The 21,175-nt window shown below is 42.4% G+C and overlaps 1 protein-coding gene across 3 annotated transcripts; it reads right to left on the bottom strand.

Annotated features, from left to right (window-relative positions):
• Positions 1 to 144: 144 nt before the first annotated feature.
• LOC118398865 (protein phosphatase 1 regulatory subunit 14B-like) lies at positions 145 to 10,919 on the bottom strand. Of its 3 annotated transcripts, none has more exons than XR_004828706.2 (5): positions 10,494 to 10,918; positions 4,392 to 4,472; positions 4,075 to 4,107; positions 2,630 to 2,759; positions 145 to 2,500 (listed from the first exon to the last, which is right to left on the bottom strand). XR_004828706.2 is itself a non-coding variant. In XM_035794638.2 (5 exons), the coding sequence occupies exons 1-5, from the start codon at positions 10,680 to 10,682 to the stop codon at positions 2,208 to 2,210; spliced, it is 657 nt and encodes a 218-aa protein (XP_035650531.1). In that variant the 5' UTR covers positions 10,683 to 10,919; the 3' UTR covers positions 145 to 2,207. The 3 variants fall into 3 exon arrangements, 2 of the variants coding, with proteins under 2 accessions (XP_035650531.1, XP_035650533.1); XM_035794638.2 differs by having other exon boundaries at positions 2,699 to 2,759; positions 10,494 to 10,919; XM_035794640.2 differs by lacking the exon at positions 2,630 to 2,759 and having other exon boundaries at positions 10,494 to 10,913.
• Positions 10,920 to 21,175: the final 10,256 nt, after the last annotated feature.

Genomic DNA, 21,175 nt, shown 5'->3' with positions numbered 1-21,175 from the left:
GGATCAATTTAAGGTTAAGTGCCTTGCTCAAGTACACATCGACACATTTTTCACCTCGCCGGCTTGGATACTCGAACCAGCCTCCTTTTGTTTACTGGCTTAACGCTCTGCTACCTTCTGCCCTGAAGAATGTCAAAACTCTGATATGCTTCCACTGATTTATTGAAATTCACAAAGAGAAAAAGTTTAGATCCCCCCCCCCATTGGGATCCATAGCGGTTCCAAGGCTCGTCGACATTTTGTGATGCCTAACTGCCCTTTTATGGATTGAAGTGAATTTGTTTTAGGTGATATTTTCCAGAATATCATAGGTAAAATCACAGTACACATATTTTCTATTGGAGATCACATTTGAAATTCCGATGTAACAGTTAATGAGAGCACTGCCTCTTTTAAAACAATACTTTAAGCTAAACAAAAATATTAGTAACCATATTTACAGTACTGTCATGACATTGGCCTGGGGGATAGGTTTATGACAGTCCCCCCTTTTTCCTCTCTCTACCCTACTGAGCTTACATTTGCAAAACCCATGGTTAACATAGAGATTCTGGGAACGTCAGAAGGTGGGGGGAAATTAACTATATTCTGGTAATCCAATGGAACATATGCGGTGGTAATTAATGAATATGATGTCAGTTCGGTTGTCATCTGAGATATTCTCATCAATGATAAGATGACATAAACTCTACAATGGAAAGACTACACATCAGAGTTATCAGATTTACATGGAATTGTTGTTCAATTTAAATGTTTGAATATTAAATTATTTGTGATGGGATGAAATGTGATTTTAGCTTCAAAAATGTGAGATGTGGCTTTACATAAGATAGGGCTGCTCACTCAGTGGCCCGCCCACGTGAAGAGACAGAGGTTGTAAACTATGAAACACACCCCTTTTCTCCCTTCCTATATAAAGCCTTGACGACAACATAACTTTCTGTTCTGATGATGGTCCTATGTCAGAATGGTTCAGATAATAACTACAGAACGAAGCAAACATCAGCGTGAGCTTGTTACGAATGGTATGAACTTTGAACTCTTATTCACTACAGAAGTGATACCTCCTAGCCGTTGAGTTAGCAACATCTGCTGCAAACGAGGGTTAGGAAGGAACAGACTGAGTATCCCGTCTATCACACAACGAGGTTACTACAACTTATCCAATTGACCACCAGAGACATTCTTCAAAGGATAGAGGACTCGGTTTGGCAACACGCTCTTCAATCTACCACCAACCTACTAAAGCGCAGCTCAGAGTAAATATTTATTGCATTTTCCTTTTCCAAATGGGCGGTAATTTAGAATGCATAAGATACTGTATTTCCGATAGCACAGCTTCTTCCCTTTGTTCCTCAGTCTTCCGGCTCTTTCGCTCAAACCCAGCCCTTTTCCTTTGTGTAACAAGCTGTCATATCTGTTCTGCCCGCTAGGGACGTTTTCCTTTATGACGTAATTTGTAATCAAGTTATGATTAATTGTGTGTATGTGTAATTCTGTGTGATTAGTTAGGTATTTAGTAAATAAATAATTAAACCCAATTTCGTATTGCTGATTCAAATTGTTAGCCAGGGTTCGTGCAGATAACTAAGAATCTACAACTTTCAGATGAGACTGAATTAAGGTGATGATTAATGTTGACTGCTATTGATGTAAAATATTACTACGTCTTTAAGAGTTTATTCGGAAGATAACAGCTCTATAAATATTATTTTGTGGTGCCTGACTCTCTAGTTAATTACATTTACATGATTAGCTCAATCAGGTGATATTAATATAGAATAGCATGTCATATTACTTAATCCGGCATAGCCAAAGACACGACAGTACATTCTTGGGCTAGTCATAGTAGGGCATTCATCAGAGAAAACATTTCATAAAAAATACAAAATAAATAAAAAAGAATGTCAACATAACAATAAGCTGTGATCTGATTATTCAAAATGCCAGAAGTGTCCATTAACACCGAAGAACATAAACCAGGCCATGGTGAATTGGTGAACCATTCTGTAACATAACAGTGGAAAAACATTGACATAAACGATAGACTGGATAATCCATCAACACTAGACTGGATGATCTCTCATTCTACTTCAGAGGCAACTGATCCCAAGAGGTGTTTGAATCTAGTAGGACATCTCTATGCTATATCATGTCATATTTAATCTCAGTTTTACACAGATGCCCCATTGGAAGACCCACCAGGCTTATGTGAGTAAGACATATATGGTATCAATTGGTCCTAATAATATAAGGCCAGGACAGACTGGCCATGGGGACCCTCTTTGACAAGTGCTGCCAACCACTAATATAGACACTGATAGTGCAGATTGTGGATACATATAGGATATATCTAGATACATGAGGACTGTCACTGTACACACATCCACAGCTACAGGTGAGAGAGAATGGTGTCTCATTTCACATGGTCTCCGGCTCATTTTTTCAGGGACATCTTGCGAAGTCCCTTCATACGATACAGCAAGCCGTCGATGAAGTCCTGTCAGGAAACAGTAGAGAAGATGTGAGCGAGAGGTGGTTATCCTGTTTACAGGTTAACCAGTCAATACGTGCAGGCACAACACAGTTTTAGGTGTGTTTATGGAAACTTAGTGGAAGTATATCTCACATGTTGTGGTTGTAAGAGTCATTTTGATAGGGTGTATGTTTGGGTTTGTTTTGGGCTGTCACTTCTCACCACTAGAGAGCAGTCTCACTGGGGTAAGGGGTTGTGTGGTGGGGTCAGGTCCTGGGGTCGTCTGTATGAGGGCCCAGGTAAACAAGTAGCAGTCACATATGGGTCAACGGAAGATTCACCGGTTTTTACCGCACATCACAAGATAATAATCAAACATTTAGGGGCTGCTTATATTTGTCCTGTTACACACTTGTACAAGCATCAGTGTGTCATGGAAATGTGTTTCTTGCATATCTCAACTCTCCCTGAGACACCCACAGGGAGTGGGGTCAGGGCCACCATATCCCAACTCTCCCTGAGACACCCACAGGGAGTGGGGTCAGGGCCAGGGTCACCATATCCCAACTCTCCCTGAGACACCCACAGGGAGTGGGGTCAGGGCCAGGGTCACCATATCCCAACTCTCCCTGAGACACCCACAGGGAGTGGGGTCAGGGCCAGGGTCACCATATCCCAACTCTCCCTGAGACACCCACAGGGAGTGGGGTCAGGGCCAGGGTCACCATATCCCAACTCTCCCTGAGACACCCACAGGGAGTGGGGTCAGGGCCAGGGTCACCATATCCCAACTCTCCCTGAGACACCCACAGGGAGTGGGGTCAGGGCCAGGGTCACCATATCCCAACTCTCCCTGAGACACCCACAGGGAGTGGGGTCAGGGCCAGGGTCACCATATCCCAACTCTCCCTGAGACACCCACAGGGAGTGGGGTCAGGGCCATGGTCACCATATCCCAACTCTCCCTGAGACACCCACAGGGAGTGGGGTCAGGGCCAGGGTCACCATATCCCAACTCTCCCTGAGACACCCACAGGGAGTGGGGTCAGGGCCAGGGTGACCATTGTCCAGCGCCCCTGGAGCAGTTGGGTTTTCACCTTGTCGGCTCTGGAATTCAAACCACCAGGTTACTGGTCCAACGCTGGTCCAACGCTCTAACCTCGAAGGCTATATGCCTCCCGTTAGAAAGATTGCCTGTATCATTGCATTATTCATTAAACAGTGCCTCACCCATCATTAGCGTGTCAATAACAGTTTCCACATCCTAAATGAATCAAGTAGCTAACTTTGAAATAGCCAATACCGTGGTAGTTACTATGTCAGGCTTTTCCTTTCTCTCAGCTGAATGTGCATGGGGCTCAGAGTGAAGCTGTTAAGGGGTGGATGGCTCATAAAATGACTGGAATGGAGTGTAATGGTTATGAATGGAGTGTAATGGCTATGAATGGAGTGTAATGGAATAGTACCAAACACATGTTTGATACTATTCCATTCCGGACATTATTATGAGCCGTCCTCCCATCAGCAGCCCCCACTGCTAACATTATCAAATCAAAAGGGCCTTGCCTCTCAATGCAATTTGTTTGGTGCTTCCTTACCTCTTTGGGCTTGTCACAGTCTTGAAGAAGGTCCTGTAGAAATAGAAATGGGAAACCATGAACCCTTTCACTCTGACTCTTTATTCAAAAAACACAAGGTGCTTTTGACAGATTTAGAACAGGGTTGAAATAGCTTTAGTTTTCGTTCAAATAGTTTGAGCGTTTGGTTGAGCCTGTCAATGCCAGATGGGCTGAGTTTTGCACTTTGGGGACTGTTCCAATGCCAGCCAAATTCAATTAAGCACAGCTACAATATTTGCAGGAAGATAAATAGTATTTGTACCCAGGTCTGAATAGACCAAAGATTTTGAGCTCACATGTAGCTTTGCTCTCTGTTCTGCGTCTGATAGATCCAGCAACTCATCCATGTCAATTTCTAACTCTGGAATATCCTCCTCCTGAAAGAAAGGCAAAACACAAACATAGAGAGAACTGGAATAAAACAAGAACCCAAATGTCAACAAGATAACTCTCCATTTATTCTACATTTAACCAATGAAAAAAAAGGCTATTCTGAGTCTTAATGTCCTCTCTGTCAACTGTACACTAATGTATTTCTTCATCCAGAATATACATTCTGAGAAAGGGCATCCGTTGCTTTCTCACTCAACAATTTTCATGAACCTGATTGTTGATGGATGACACACACACACACACAACGATCACTGTGAAATTAACAAAGCAAATAAAAACATTCCCTTTTTTTCCCTCCTTTTTGTTGTTGGTTACCAGCAGATTTCCATGTTGATAGGAAGTGATAGCATTTTTGTGACCCACACAGTCACGCACAGATAATAGTTCAGACACTTAGCCTTTTGTGTTGACGGCCAACAAGCACAACATTCCCTGGCATACACTGAGCTTTGGTGGACCACAGTTGTCCCACTAATCATGCAGCCACAGCTACCAAAGAGCCAATGACATACTTTAAAAGTAAACAACCACAATAACGAGAACATATTGTGCACCTATAACTCTACAATTCCCATTCACACTGTTTTTCCATTTTAATATCAATGAACTATTGCAAACTTCTGACATAATGTGGATGGTAGATCTCCAGGAAGAGGTTTAGGCATAGAGAGGGCTATTAGATCACAAGATTTACCCAGAGAACACTTTCCCTTGCAAATTAGCTTCCATTGAAATGATCCTTAGTTTTCAACGATCATTTCATGAGTATGTTGGCCTATACTAGTAAATCTGTTCCCTATTGTACCTACAATTTGTCTAATGAGACAAAATGGCTGCTGATCCTGACAGTAGAAGATGGGAAATGACTGTTGACATCATTAATGAGTGGGGAAACAGCCAGGAAAACAAAACACAAGTGCACCTAATGTTCCCTGCACACTTACGCAAAGACAAAAAGGTTCTTATTCCACACAGCATCATTTTTGTGTCTAATTAATGCATGAAGATCATTTGTCATTTGTGTTGAGATGTTGCTTTTCAACAGAATAAGGGAGGATAATGGAGAAAATGGGTTGGGCACTGAAATGGTTTTCAAGAACCGCAATCATGAATACAGTGCATACATTTTTCAAACCTCAAAATGACTTTGCAACTTATTTAGAGCTGCATTTCAACTGACAAACAGGCTAATTATAAAGCTCGTAATTTACAGTTGTCATCTCCTGCATTATGGTACCTTTTTGTTGTACCATTCCAGAACAGGAAATTGTGGGCAAGAAGGAAGTTTGGCCTTGCCCTGTTTGTTTTCTGTTAGGTTGAGATAAAACAGGGATGCTTTACAAAATACATTCTAGCTTATTGTAGTGACATTTTTTTAATCAACTTTAACTTCCTTTATTTTTTCTCTTAGTTAGTTCCACTAACTGAGAAGGCATCAAGGAGCAAACACATTCTGCCCAATAGAAAATATAGTTATAGACCAATGAGGTTAGTACGCTACAGAGGATAGTGCTTCAATCAATCAGAGGGTAGTACTTCCTGCCATCCAGGGCCTGTCTACTTCTTCCATTTAAGAATGATGGAGGCCACTGTGTTCTTGGGGACCTTCAATGCAGCAGAATTTTTTTGACACCCTTCCCCAGATCTGTGGCTCGAATTCCTTCGAACTCATGGCTTGGTTTTTGCTCTGACATGCACTGTCAACTGTTTGACCTTATATAGACAGGTGTGTGCCTTTCCAAATAATTTCTAAATCAGTTGAATTTACCGCAGGTTGTAGAAACATCTCAAGAATGATCAATGGAAACAGGATACACATGAGTTCAATTTCGAGTCTCATAGCAAAGGGTCTGAATCCTTTTTTAAATAATGTATCTGTTTTTCAATTTTAATACATTTGCAAAAATGTCTAAAAACCAGGTTTTGCTTTGTCATTGGGTGTAGATGTGTGTGGATTGATGAGGATGTAACAACATGTGGAAAAAGTGAAGGGGTTTGAATCATTTCCAAATGCACTGTACATATTACCTCAAATACTTTGACTAACATCTATCCCCGCACATTGACTCGGTACCCCCTGTATATAGCTTCGTTGTTGTTCATTTATTGTGTACCTTTTTTTATTTGTATTTTTTTTACTTTGGTTTATTATCGTTTCTACTTTTTTTTAGTAAATATATTCTTACTTTAAAAAAAAATGGTTGGTTAAGGGATTGTAAGGAAGCATTTCACAGTAAGGTCTACACCGCATGTGACAAATAATGTTTTATTTGATGAATGGGTGTACTTTTTGTCCCCTTTGGAACTGGAACTAAATGCAGTCCCTCTGGCTCATCTAAATCCACAAGACAGCCCATTCCGCTGACACGGCAGCCTTTAGCATCACAACTCTGGAAAGCCAGAACGAGCTTGTCAGCAACAGTCAGACTCTTAGAAGTAATGATCATAAAACGAGGACAAGGAAAATCATTAGGCTATAAAGCTAGATAAGGCTAACCCTGCGAGCTAAATGGGCCATTATCCCTTAAATGCAATACATTAGCTAATGTTTTGTATTGTATGACCTTGGAGCTTTAAAAGTTATGTTCACCCCTCCTGTGGTAAACTTCAGATGTAGGATCTTATTTTGAACCAATTTGTTAGAGCAGGAAAATAATCTTGCTGCAACAGGACATGTGAATAATAATGTGGATTATAATTTTTGGACATTTTTGTAGGGGTTAATACATTTTTCATTAGGGCAAATCAAGTCAAATGTCTAAGTGAAAATGACACATGTTAGAAACCTTTTTAAAACTCAAATACACAACAAGTTTGCAAGGCCTGATTGGCAGGAACATTCTCAGTGTGAGAGTGATCAAATTAAGATCCTACATCTGTAGTTGTCCATTAAACTCCATTCAAATCCACACAATGACACCTCTTTATAGGTATAGTACAGGGGTTCCAATTAAGGAATTTTGGCAGCTGATGCTTAAGGTTACGCTGTGGGGTATTTCGACACAGATGCCTAGGGTCATGTGTTGAATTATTGAAGGTTATTCCTGAATTCACGTGTGGTTCCAGGGGTAGACTTTATCGGTAGCTTGATATCTTTTTTTTGCCATTTTTCTCTTTAAAAACACACATTGTATTACAAACCCTGTGGAATTTAACAACAGCTAGGATTAGTTTCATAGATTGTGTTTATGCGGCCAGTATGTACCATCCCTGCCTGCATTCAACACCATACACTCATCATCGGTACTCTATAATCTGAAACCAACTATTACTAAACCATTAAAGCTCAGGTTCTATAATTTAGGGGGAAATTAGTTTAGGTATTGGGAAGCCAATGTCATTCACCGTGTGAAGCTAAGAGAAGGTTTAAGCACAAATAGCTGAGAAATTAAGCTGATCCCCAGAATATTAATCAAGTCAAGAATCTTTGAGCAAGAAATGTTCAGTGCCTTTATCTACACTGTGGGCAAACATGTTAAATCTTGGTAGGCTAACTGATGAAGGTAATCACTTACCTGCCATAGCATGCAGAGAGGATTTTCTCTGCAGGGGGAAGTCAATAAGTCAGCCATTTTGTTTTTTGGAATGAACCCCACACACAAAAAAAGAATGTGACCTCTGACCTGTGTGTTAGTGGCAGCTTAAACCACCTTTGTGGCATACTGGAGGGTAATGGATATGTTTCTGCTTCTACAATGTTTTCCTTTTAGTTTAGTGAATATTAATAAAGTCCAGATGACTTTAGTTTTTCCCCCCATAGCAAACCACTTCAGACCTTCCTTGTATCACTTGGCAAGCTCCTTTACTCAATTCCTACTTTCTTTCCACTGGCATAAATCAAATAGAACACACGTACTGACTGCTACTTGGGAAAATGCTACAGTATTTACTCATTGAGTAAAAAGTAGATTGTTATTGTCTTTTGATCTTTCCATCCTTTCTCAATCATGTATGAACTATTTCTAACCTCAGTGTCTTGGAAAATAATAATGCTATCTGATCATTTATCATGAATGCAGTGAGGGTCCAATCCCTCAGATCTGGCTAGGTCATCCTGGAGAATGTCAAGATTAAATGGCTTTGTCTTGATTTGAACCCACAACACAGTCTGTTGTACACTACTTTGGTATTTCCATTAATATAGAAACAAAGAAACAACTATTCAGAGACAACAATGAGTGCCTACCAGGGACGAAATATCAAGGAAACTTTCTGGACAATTAACAATATTCTTTTGAAGGAATATGATAATAAGCTGGTGGTGGTTTCCCAGGCCAGTTCACTGTACTTCTCCACCCATACAAATGTGAGGCCTTCCACTGTGAAAGCAGCTTCATTTTTAATAATCAACTTTTATCTTTCAATCAGAGCTACTGGACATGGTATTAGTACTAAAGATGCAAATGTAAGATGTATTTCATTGATTCAATTATTGATTATGTAAAATATTTTTGGCCACCACTGTACTATACAGTGCATTGTATAGCAGCATACCACCCTGCATCCCACTGCTGGCTTGCTTCTGAAGCTAAGCAGGGTTAGTCCTTGGATGGGACACCAGATGCTCAGGTCTAAAAAAATATCCCAATACCCCAGGGCAGTGATTGGGGACGCTGCCCTGTGTAGGGTGCCGTCTTTCGGATGGGACGTTAAACGGGTGTCCTGACTCTCTGAGGTCATTAAAGATCCCATGGTACTTATCATAAGAGTAGGGGTGTTTACCCTGGTGTCCTGGCTAAATTCCCAAGCTGTCATCTAATCATCCCCAGCTTACAATTGGCTCATTCCTCTCCCCTGTAACTATTCCCCAGGTCGTTGCTGTAAATTCTCAGTCAACTTACCTGGTTAAATAAAATAAATTGTTTCAGGCCAACTTTTATCATGGACTTTCTTACAATGGGGGCAAAGGGGACATTGGATGGGGGCAAAGGGGACATTGGATGGGGGCCAGCACACCAACTCTATTGTCACCCACGCTGCTGGTCATATGACGCCTTAGTTGAACCCTGACTAGGCCCCTTTCTCTCTCAAACACTGGGTTCTTTAGCCACCAGTTATTTACTTCCATATAGGCTTCACTGGCTCAGGGACAACTGTGTCCCAAGGTCATGTGAAAAAAGACAGTGTTCCTGACAATGACCTCCAGGAGGGCAAAGTAGAAATAATAGAATTCTAAAGAACTTTAGTACTTCACTTACAGTACATGTGATTTTAGACTATTTATAACGGAAGTTGGTTTAATGGGTCACATAATATGAATATGTGTATACTGATATGTGTTAATCAAATCAAATCAAAATGATCCTAATGTTAGGATTGATTGAGGATAAACTGATCCTGGATATGTTTCCACAGGCATCTACAGTATCTTGTATCATCTATATATCTTCTATATATCATCTATCTATCGTCTATCTATCGACTATCTTCTATCTCCCAAAACAAAAGGTTTACGGTTCGCTGACAAGGAGCCAAAACTGGAGCCCAAATGTTAGTTTCCATTGCATTTCCTAGGGGCCCGGTAATCAAATTGCCACAGCTGAGGTTATAATTGGACCGAGCTCCCTCTGGTTCCGGGACTAATTATTTGAGTCAATCAAGTCTTCATACTTAGCCTCACCCAGCCTCATTCAGGTTCCCAATTCAGTTTGTCTGCTCTGGAAACGCATAGAGAAATATCCCAACATAGCTAGATTCTGTCACAACATGAAATAACCAAAGTACTGAACTTTATCTCCTTCTCTCTATCCTCTCTAACAAGGGAGCACTATCCCCTCTTCCCTCACCTCTCCTAAACTCTGTTTCTCCCCTTCTCTAGCAGGCGACTGTCGCTATGGGAGCTCCCTTGTCTAAACTAAAGCTTGCTTACTTTACCATTATATTTACATCATGCCCTAATAAGATACTAGTCCAGGACTAGTTTTTGATATATTACACCACAATGGTGAAGATCAACACTGGTGTAAAAGGAGCTGACCTTAAATCAGAAGATAGCTTAAACTCACCTCGCAGTCGAACAGGAGATGCAGCTGCCCGTCGATCCACTCCTCGATGTCCAGCCTCTTTTGCAGGTCCTTGCGGTTGTACTTGACCGTGAGTTTTCCCAGTCTGCGTTGAGGAGGCTCCTCTTCCGCCTTCTCCTCACCTGGGGTTTGGAACAAGACCCTGTGCTGGGGACCCGGTTGGGTGGACATGCCTCTGTCTGTCTGCCTGCCTGTGTCTGTCTGTCTGTAATGATGTCTGTCTGTCTGTCTGTCTGCACTGCTGTCTGTCTGGCTTTCTCTTATGCTCTCTCATCTGTGTATTCCTACTTCCAAACGCCCTCTGTATCTCTCTCTATCTCTATGGCCTCCTCTCTTTCTCCCTCTGCCCTGCTTTCCCTTCTCTCTGTCATTTCCTCCTACTTTCTCCGGGGCTCCCTCTTTGACTCCACCCCCCCCCCCTCTCTCTCTCCCTCTCTCTCTCTCCCTCTCTCTCTCTCTCTCTCTCTCTCTCTCTCTCTCTCTCCACTCTCCCCTCTCAGTCTCCTCCTCCTTTGCCTTGCGTGCCCTCTTCTTCTTTAATTTCCTATCCTCTTCCTCGCTCCTCTTACACTCTCCTCTTCGTCTCCCATCTTCCTCTCTCCTCTCTTTATTCCTGTCGATTTACTTGTTTATTTTCTGACTCTGTCTGACTGTCTCTTGCCTTTGCTCTGTACATGGTAAGAGTGCAAATGCTTTCCTTTCCTTTGTGTGTGTGTGTTTGTGTGTGTGTCAACGCCACAACACGAGGAGATTTTGACAGATGGCTTGCTGCCCTTATTTCGAAAATACATTTAAAAATATACACTATTGCAGAGTACTTTTTGCAAGTCATCTATCTGCTTGAGAAAGAAAACATTTGCATTGTAAATGATAATTTACCTTCCTTTTTCCATATCTTCACTGTGAATGGAATCCACGACTCTTTCCCCCACAGTGAAATCATTTGAAGGGGAAGGAGAACAACAGCAATGAAAAGCCAACAACAAATTCTGAACCCACATCAATGCATAACTGACCAAATAATGAAATACAAACATTGGAATGTTGAATTCCGTAGTGAGTGTGGAACATGTGAAAAACATATTGGTTTCTACCAATAATGACAAGCTACCTGGGTCTGACAACTTGGATGGAAAATTACTGAGGATGATAGTGGATGATTTTGCCAGTCTTATTTGCCATCTCTTTAATCTAAGCCCACAAGAAAGTGTGTGCCCTCAGGCCTGGGGGGAAGCACAAGTCATTCCGCTACCCAAGAACAGCTAATTACCCTTTACTGGCTCAAACAATTGACCAATCAGCCTGTTACCAACCCTTAGTAAACTTTTGGAAAAAATTGTGTTTTGCCAGATCCAATGCCATTTCACAGTAAACAAATTAAAAACTGATTTTCAGCACGCATATACGGATGGGGATTCAACAAGTATGGAAGGCACGTACACAAATGACTGATGATTGGCTGAAAGAAATGTATAATAAAACAATTGTGGGAGCTGTTTTGTTAGTGCAGCTTTTAACATTGTCAATCAACTATCTGTTGCTGGAAAAACGTAAGTGTTACGGCTTTAAATCCCCTGCCCTGCTATATTGTGAATTGAGAGGTACCAGTCTAACAGAACACAGAGGGTGTTCTTTAATGGAAGCCTCTCCAACATAATCCAGGTATAGTCAGGAATTCCCCAGGGCAGCTGTCTAGGCCCCTTACTTTTTTCAATCTTCACTAATGACCTGACACTGGCTCTGAGTAAAGGCTATGTGTCTATGTATGCTGATGACTCAACACTATATATGTCAGCTATCACAGCAAGTGAAATCACTGCATCATTTAACAAAGAGCTGCAGTCAGTTTCAGAATGGGTGGTAAGAAATAGGTTAGTCCTAAATATTCCCAAAACTACAAGCACTGCATTTGGGAAAATAAACCCTAAACCTCAACTAAATATTGTAATGATAAAGTTGAGGAGAATAAACTGCTAGGAGTAACCCTTGATTGTAAACTGTCATGGTCAAAACATATTAATGCAACAGCAGCTAAGATGGGGAGAGGTCTGTCCATAATAAAATATGTTCTGCCTTCTTTGTTGCACCTGAACTACTGTCCAGTCGATTGGTCAGGTGTCACAAAGAGGGACTTATGAAAATGTAAATTGGCACAGATGAGGGCAGTATGGCTGGCCCTTAAATGTATACGGAGCTGACTTTAACAATATGCATGTCAATCTCTCCTGGCTCAAAGTAAAGGAGAGATTGACTTAATCCGTTCTTGTATTTGTGAAAGGTATTGACATGTTGAATGCACCGAGCTGTCTGTTTAAACTACTAGCACACAGCTCAGACACCCATGCACGCCCCACAAGACATGCCACAAGAGGTCTCTTTACAGTCCCCAAGTCCAGAACAGACTATGGGAGGCGCACAGTACTACATAGAGACATGACTACATGGAACTCTATTCCATATCAAGTATCTGATGCAAGCAGTAGAATCAGATTAAAAAAACTGATGAAAATACACCTTATGGAATAGCGGGGACTGTGAAGAGACACACACAAAGGCACACACACACACACACACACACACACACACACACACACACACACACACACACACACACACACACACACACACACACACACACACACACACACACACACACACACACACACACACACACACACACACACACACACACACAATACCATATGCTCTATACACACGTACACATTGATTTTGTACTGTAGATACAGTTGAAGTCTGAAGTTTACATACACCTTAGCCAAATACATTTAAATGCAGTTTTTCACAATTCCTGATATTTAATCCAAGTAAAAATTCCAGTTAGGATCACCACTTTATTTATAGAATGTGAAATGTCAAAATAATAGTAGAGAGAATTATTTATTTCAGCTTTTATTTCTTTCATCACATTCCCAGTGGGTCAGAAATTAAGACATTCAATTAGTATTTGGTAGCATTGCCTTTAAATGGTTTAACTTGGGTCAAAAGTTTTGGGTAGCGTTCCACAAGCTTCCCACAAGAAGTTGGGTGAATTTTGGCCCGTTCCTCCTGCCAGAGCTGGTGTAACTGAGTCAGGTTTGTAAGGTCTCCTTGCTCGCACAAGCTTTTTCAGTTCTGCCAACAAATGTTCTATAGGATTGAGGTCAGGGCTTTGTGATGGCCACTCCAATGCCTGGACTTTGTTGTCCTTAAGCCATTTTGCCACAACTTTGGAAGTATGCTTGGGGTCATTGTCCATTTGGAAGACCCATTTGCGACCAAGCTTTAACTTCCGGACTGATGTCTTGAGATGTTGCTTCAATATTTCCACATACTTTTCCTCCCTCATGATGCCATCTATTTTGTGAAGTGCACCAGTCCCTCCTGCAGTAAAGCACCCCACAACATGATGCTGCCACCCCAGTGCTTCATGGATGGGATGATATTCTTCGGCTTGCAAGCCTCCCCCTTTTTCCTCCAAACATAACAATGGTCATTATGGCCAAACAGTTCTATTTTTGTTTCATCAGACCAGAGGACATTTCTCCAAAAAGTATTATCTTTGTCCCCATGTGCAGTTGCAAACCGTAGTCTGGCTTTTTATGATGGTTCTGGAACAGTGGCTTCGAACTTGCAGAGCGGCCTTTCAGGTTATGTTGATATAGGACTCATTTTACTGTGGATATAGATACTTTTAAACCTGTTTCCTCCAGCATCTTCACAAGGTCCTTTGCTGTTCTGGGATTGATTTGCACTTTTTGCATCAAAGTACGTTCATCTCTAGGAGACAGAACGCGTCTCCTTCCTGAGCGGTATGACGGCTGCGTAGTCCCATGGTGTTTATAATTGCGTACTATTGTTTGTACAGATAAGCGTGGTACCTTCAGGCATTTGGAAATTTCTCCCAAGGATGAACCAGACCTGTGGAGGTCTACAATTATTTTTCTGAGGTCTTGGCTGATTTCTTTTGATTTTCCCATGATGTCAAATAAAGAGGCACGGATTGGACTTGAAATACAATAGCCTTGAAATAGATAGACACCTCCAAATGACTCAAATTATGTCAATTAGCCTGGGGCGGCAGCGTAGCCTAGTGGTTAGAGTGTTGGACTAGTAACCGGAAGGTTGTGAGTTCAAACCCCCGAGCTGACAAGGTACAAATCTGTCATTCTGCCCCTGAACAGGCAGTTAACCCACTGTTCCCAGGCCGTCATTGAAAATAAGATTATGTTCTTAACTGACTTGCCTGGTTAAATAAAGGTAAAAAAAAATAAAAAATCAGAAGGCTAATGACATAATTTTCTGGAATTTCCAAAGCTGTTTAATGGCATAGGCAACTTAGTATGTAAACTTCTGGCCCACTGGAATTGTGATGCAGTGAAATAATCTGTCTGTAAACAATTGTTGGAAAAATGACTTGTGTCCTAACCGTCTTGCCAAAACTATAGTTTGTTAACAAGAAATTTGTGGAGTAGTTGAAAAACACAAGCTAAGTGTAGTGTAAACTTCCGACTTCAACTGTATGTGGTAGTAGAGTAGTAGCCTGATGGCACCATCTGATCATTTCACATCAGCTTTCTTTCCAAAGACCAATAAGCGATCAGAATTTAGCTGCATGCGTAACCATACAAATCGACACATTCACAAACCCAAACTCACATGTGCCGGAGTCTGGCACAACGGTAACTCTCCCAACAACATGTGGCCTCATGGCGATATCATCAACTGTTTTCATCCAAAGTGAAGAGAAATGTGTGCAAATGCAGCCACTGTTTCCAGCAATCAAAATACTACACACAATTCAAAATCACTCTAAGGTTTACATCAAACTCAGACTTCATTATTTAATGTGACACAATGGAACGTTGGTTTTGTCCCTCAACAGTGCTGGTTTAGGCCTTGAAGATAATAGGATATGCACTTTTATTCTACCTATTGGTTAGAGCATTGGACAAGTAACCGGAAGGTTGCAAGTTCAAATCCCCGAGGTGACATGGTGCAAATCTGTTCCAAGGCCGTCATTGAAAATAAGAATTTGTTCTTAACTGAGGTAAAAAAAATATATATACAAAAAATAAATAATAATAATAATTTCACTAGCTTGTCAAACGAGTCTGACTTCTTCGATGTACCTTAGCCCATGACATTAGTGTCTGCCTGTGGAAATCACCAGAAAATGCTTGAGCTTTCTTGAGAGATACGATCATTTCTGTGTAAACCAGTCCATGGAAGCTAGTACGGTAAGACTTATTTTCATACATTTCATTACACTCTAATGTACAGTAGAATAATGAATGTCTCTTCAGTTCATTTGGTTTGTGTGCCAAACAGTACTTTCATACACTCGGCTCAACCATTCCTAGTTTCTTACTGTAATTGTTGGATTCCATCCAAATGTTTCAATGGTCATTATTTTCCTGATCATTTGAAATTCCAACATGAAATTGACAAATTCAAACGGGAAGTGAAAGAACACAAAATACACTGAGTGGACAAAGCATTAGGAACATCTTCCTAATATTGCATTGCGCCTCCTTTTGCCCCCAGAACAGCCTACATTCTGGCCCATGTTGACTACAGTGCTTCCCACAGTTGTGTCAAGTTGGCTGGATGTCCTTTCGGTGGTGGACCATTGTTAATGCACAGGGAAAACTGTGTGAAAAACCTAGCAGCGGTGCAGTTCTTCACATACTCAAACCAGTGCGCCTGGCACCCTGTTCAAAGGCAATTAAATATTTTGTCTTGCCCATTCACCCTCTGAAATTGCACACATACACAATCCATGTCTCAAATATTTCAAGGCTTAAAAATCCTTCTTTAACCTGTCTCCTCCCCTTCATCTACACCAGTGGTCCCAAACGTTGTATAGTCCTGTACCCCTTCAAACCTTCAACCTCCAGCTGCATACCCCCTCTGGCACCAGGGTCAGCACACTCTCAAATTGACACGTTCGTTGTAAGAATTATCGGACCAAGGTGCAGTGTGATATGGTTTCCACATGTTTATTTACAGAAACACACAAAAACAATAAAGAATGAACAAAACTTCACGAAAATGGAGTGCTAACAGACAACTACACATAAACAAGATCCCAAAAACACAGGTGGGAAAAATAACTACTTAAATATGATACCCAATTAGAGACAATGGTTAGCAGCTGCCTCTAATTGGGAATCATACAAAACACCAACATAGAAAAACAAACTAGAACACAACATAGACATAGATATACTAGATCACCCCCTAGTCACGCCCTGACCTACTATACCATAGAGAAACAATGACTCTCTATGGTCAGGGCATGACACAAATGTTGTTTTTTGCCATCATTGTAAGCCTGCCACACACACACTATACAATACATTTATTAATCATAAGAAAGAATGAGTGTGAGTTTCTTATAGAACCAGGGCACAAATAATATGTGGCGTACAGCAGGTCAGCCACGAGGGGGAGACTCGTTGAGGCCTGGTGGCAGACAGAGTCTACACCACGAGGTGATGGCTCCCTCTCCTGGACGTGCCAGGTCTCGACATGCTCTCCGGACAGGACTAACTGGGGCTGATTGTGGTTGGTGATAAATCAATGACTGATTGCTCACCAGCTGTACGAGTCCAATAAAGCTGCCAGAAGGGCAGCACACAAGGGAAGGGACTGGGGGAAGAAAGGTGACGTCTGTATAGTTGGAGACGGTGCCCGAGCTAAAAGGAGGGGGTTCAGTTTTTGTGCCCGACAGGATACATGGGGGAGACCTATCCTTTTCTTTTGATGTATTATTTAAATAAACACCCTTGAAGCTAATCCTACTCTGGCCATGTCTGATCTGTGTAAACGTCTTGACCAAACCCCCTGGTCTGCCACAAGTTCCCAGGTAAATGGAGATCAAAGGAGGTGTTTTGATTGTGGCGCCCGGGGGGCACATTGCCTGGAATTGCCCAGCTCGAGAGTAGTCGATGCCATCAGCAAGCCCCGGAGGCGAGGTGGGTCACGCCGTGAACTATGTCACCTCCTGTTGGGCGCACCACGAATCAACTGCACCCATGGTCCCGGTAAAGAGGTCTGGAGTCGGAGGGGGCGCCGGAACCCGAACCCCCCCCCCCTGGGGGACCACTGGAGTAGCCCAGCCTCCCCCTCCTCGATTTCGAGGGGCCAGTCGAGACCCCCGCTGGGGGCCAGGGGGTGAGTGACTGGTGATACCCCAATTTCCAAATCAAGAATAACCTTTTGTATCAGATGTCACGCCAACAGGGGGAACGTCAAGAGGTATTGTTGCTGCCCTGACGGTACGTGGGAACCTTTCTTCAGCTGGCCCACACCCAAGTGTTGGGGGAGCACCTGGGAATGGAGAAGAATGGATCGCCGCCCGGTTCCACTGGCCCAGGATTAGGATGGTGTTGGTATTGTGTTGGTGTTGGTGATGTCAAAAGGTGAATGCACCAATTTGTAAGTCGCTCTGGATAAGAGCGTCTGCTAAATGACTTAAATGTAATGTAAATGGTATTAATCCCCACGGCCGAAAGTAAATTCCTGGAGACATGTCACGGGCCATACGAGGTGATAGAGAAGCTGGGACCCGTCAAATACCGAGAGGACAGCCTTGGCCGTGTTTCAGTCGGGACCCAGGACGCCAACGGTACCAGTGGTGGTCCCGAGCAATGAGGACCTCGACCCCGCCCAGAAGCAAGAGCTTGGGGAGCTCGTCGATCGAAACATGGCTCTGTTCTCTGAGAAGCCAGGCCTCACGACCCTCATTGAACACCACATCCGTACCCGGCCCGGGGAAACGGTACGAAAACGTCCGTATCGGAGTCCTTCTTGGAACTTGCAGGACACTATAGCCTGTTTATCCCCAACTTTGCGGCTATAGCTTCCCCCCTCACCGATCTAACCAGGGCCCGCCTCCCGAAAACAGTGAAATGGACGGACGAGACAAGCGGCGCTCAGGCGCCTGAAGGAAGCACTGTGCTCCCATCTAATTCTTGTAACGCCCGATTTCCAGGTGCCAATGTTGGTCCAGACGGATGCATGTGACACGGGACTACGGTGCTGTTCTGTCCCAGATACACGAGGAGCTCCCCATCATATACATAAACTGAAAGCTAATACCCAGAGAGAAAAAGTACTTGATTGTTGAGAAAGAGTGTCTAGCGGTGAAGTGGGCGCAAGACTGTTAAGTACCCACTTCCCCCTGGTCACTGACCATGCTCCCCTGGTCTAGATGTCCAGGGGAAGGTACACAAATGATCTGGACACCAGGTGGTTCTTGTCCCTTCAACGCTTCTCTTTTTCTGTTGTGCACAGGTCAGGGGCGAAGCATGGAAACGCAGATACCCTATCGAGAAGAGAAACATACGTCGCACTGAAGACAGCCCCCTCCCCGACAGAGCTTAGGTGGGAGGGTGGCATACAGCAGGTCAGCCACCAGGGGGAGACTCGTAGAGGCCTGGTGGCAGACAGTCTACATTACGAGGTGATGGCTCCCTCTCCTGGACGTGCCAGGTCTCGACATGCTCTCCGGACAGGACTAACTGGGGCTGATTGTGGTTGGTGATAAATCAATGACTGATTGCTCACCAGCTGTACGAGTCCAATAAAGCTGCCAGAAGGGCAGCACACAAGGGAAGGGACTGGGGGAAGAAAGGTGACTTCCTTATAATTGGAGACGGTGCCCGAGCTAAAAGGAGGGAGTTCAGTTTTTGTGTCCGACAGGATACAACAAGACCCGGAGCCCAGAAGACGGTATCCCGGAGAGGGTGTCATGGGGGAGACCTATCCTTTTCTTTTGATTTATTATTTAAATAAACACCCTTGAAACAGCGCTAATCCTACTCTGTCCATGTCTGATCTGTGTAAACGTCTTGATCAAACCCCCTGGTCTGCCAAAAATAATATAATAATAATCAATCATTTTGCCATCTTACATATAAAACCTTATTTGTTCATCAAAAATTGTGAATAACTCTCGCTGCCTATATCATTGCATAGTGCAGAAAATACACAAGAGTTCAGGGGCCTTGCTTTAACAAAGTTAACCATTTTCATTGTAGTGTCCAAAACGTCTTTCAAGCTGTCAGGCATTCCCTTGGCAGCAAGAGCCTCCCGGTGGATGCTGCAGTGTACCCAAGAGCCTCTCGGTGGATGCTGCAGTGTACCCAAGAGCCTCTCGGTGGATGCTGCAGTGTACCCAGGAGCCTCTCGGTGGATGCTGCAGTTTACCCAAGTGGTGTCGGGAGCAACTGCTTGCACGGGCGTTACCACTCCACTATGTCTCCCTGTCATGGCTTTTGCGCCATTAGCACAGATACCAACATGAGCAGCAGCTACGTTTGGCTACAAACAGACCGTTAGTGGAATTCCCCCAAGAGAGTAACGGTTAATGTGATTGTTGATGTTATTTATTTGACTAGGCTACCTCTATTTGACATTGTGTTGATAATTCGCTGTTTTTGGCAGTGAAACAATGCTACTCAGGCAAAGAAAAAAACTCACCCAAATGTATAGCCCTGTTGGAAAATATAGATGGACTGTTCGAAAATGTGAAGACATTTTTTATTTAAAGAAAAATGTGAATCACATGTTTATTTGGCGTACCCCGGATGGCATTGCGCGTACCCCAGTTTGGGAATACCTAATCTACACTGACTGAAGTGACATCAATAAGATATCATTTCGTTCCCCTGGATTCACCTGGCCAGTCTATATCATGGAAAGAGCCGGTGTCGTTAATGTTTTGTACACTCAGTGTCATGCATACAAAAGAAGATGAAAAAAAGACCACACAATGTCTCTTTGTCTCTTGACAATACAATGTGCAGTGTTACTAGACATGTCTGCCTGTGGAATCAAAGACCAACTGTTTTAGGACGTCAATCATTCTATGGCATCTAAACCATTAACCACTTTCATAAGAAAAGGTAACAATGAACAAGAGTTTTCATACAGGCTGTGTCGTCATGCCTAGTTAAATAAAGGATAAATATATATATATATTTTTTTTAAATACCATCTTTGAAAAAATGGGTCCAAAAGAGTTCTTCAGCTGTCCCCATTGGAGAACCCTTTTGGGTTCCATGTAGAACCCTCCGTGAAAATGACTATTCTACGTGGAACCCAAAAGGGTTCTACCTGGAACCAAACATGCATTTTTTTTCTAATATATGCTACATGATGAATATTTTCATGTGAATATTTATTGGAATAAGGGACGTGAAAGGAGTAGAGGCTGGGGTGTATTATTGAAGTAAAAATCATTTTCACCTCTAAAAGTGTTATTCCAAGTTTTGTTGGAAATGATTGTGCACAAAATAAATACACAGGACACATTATTTATTGACAAGAAAATTACAAATGGTTTATTGAAAAATGACATTATATATTGACAATAGAGAAGGGAGGTTGAAGTCAGGAAATACAAATGGCACCCAGCCTGATGTCCGTCATTGAAAATAAGAATTTGTTCTTAACTGACTTGCCTAGTAAAATAAAGGTAAAATAAAATAAAATAAATAAATAAAAATGTGACAGAAGCAACAGTCCACCGAAACTCTACCGCCCACATCAACGTCAGTACAACATTTCACTTCCTGGATTTCACAGGTATGACACACCCATAGAGATAGATAGAGTATTCATAATGGACATTACCACTGAGGGATTCCACCATGTTT

The sequence above is a fragment of the Oncorhynchus keta genome, chromosome 19, assembly GCF_023373465.1.
Source record: "Oncorhynchus keta strain PuntledgeMale-10-30-2019 chromosome 19, Oket_V2, whole genome shotgun sequence".
Taxonomy (NCBI): Eukaryota; Metazoa; Chordata; class Actinopteri; order Salmoniformes; family Salmonidae; genus Oncorhynchus; species Oncorhynchus keta.
This window is presented reverse-complemented; position numbering and strand designations above follow the sequence as displayed.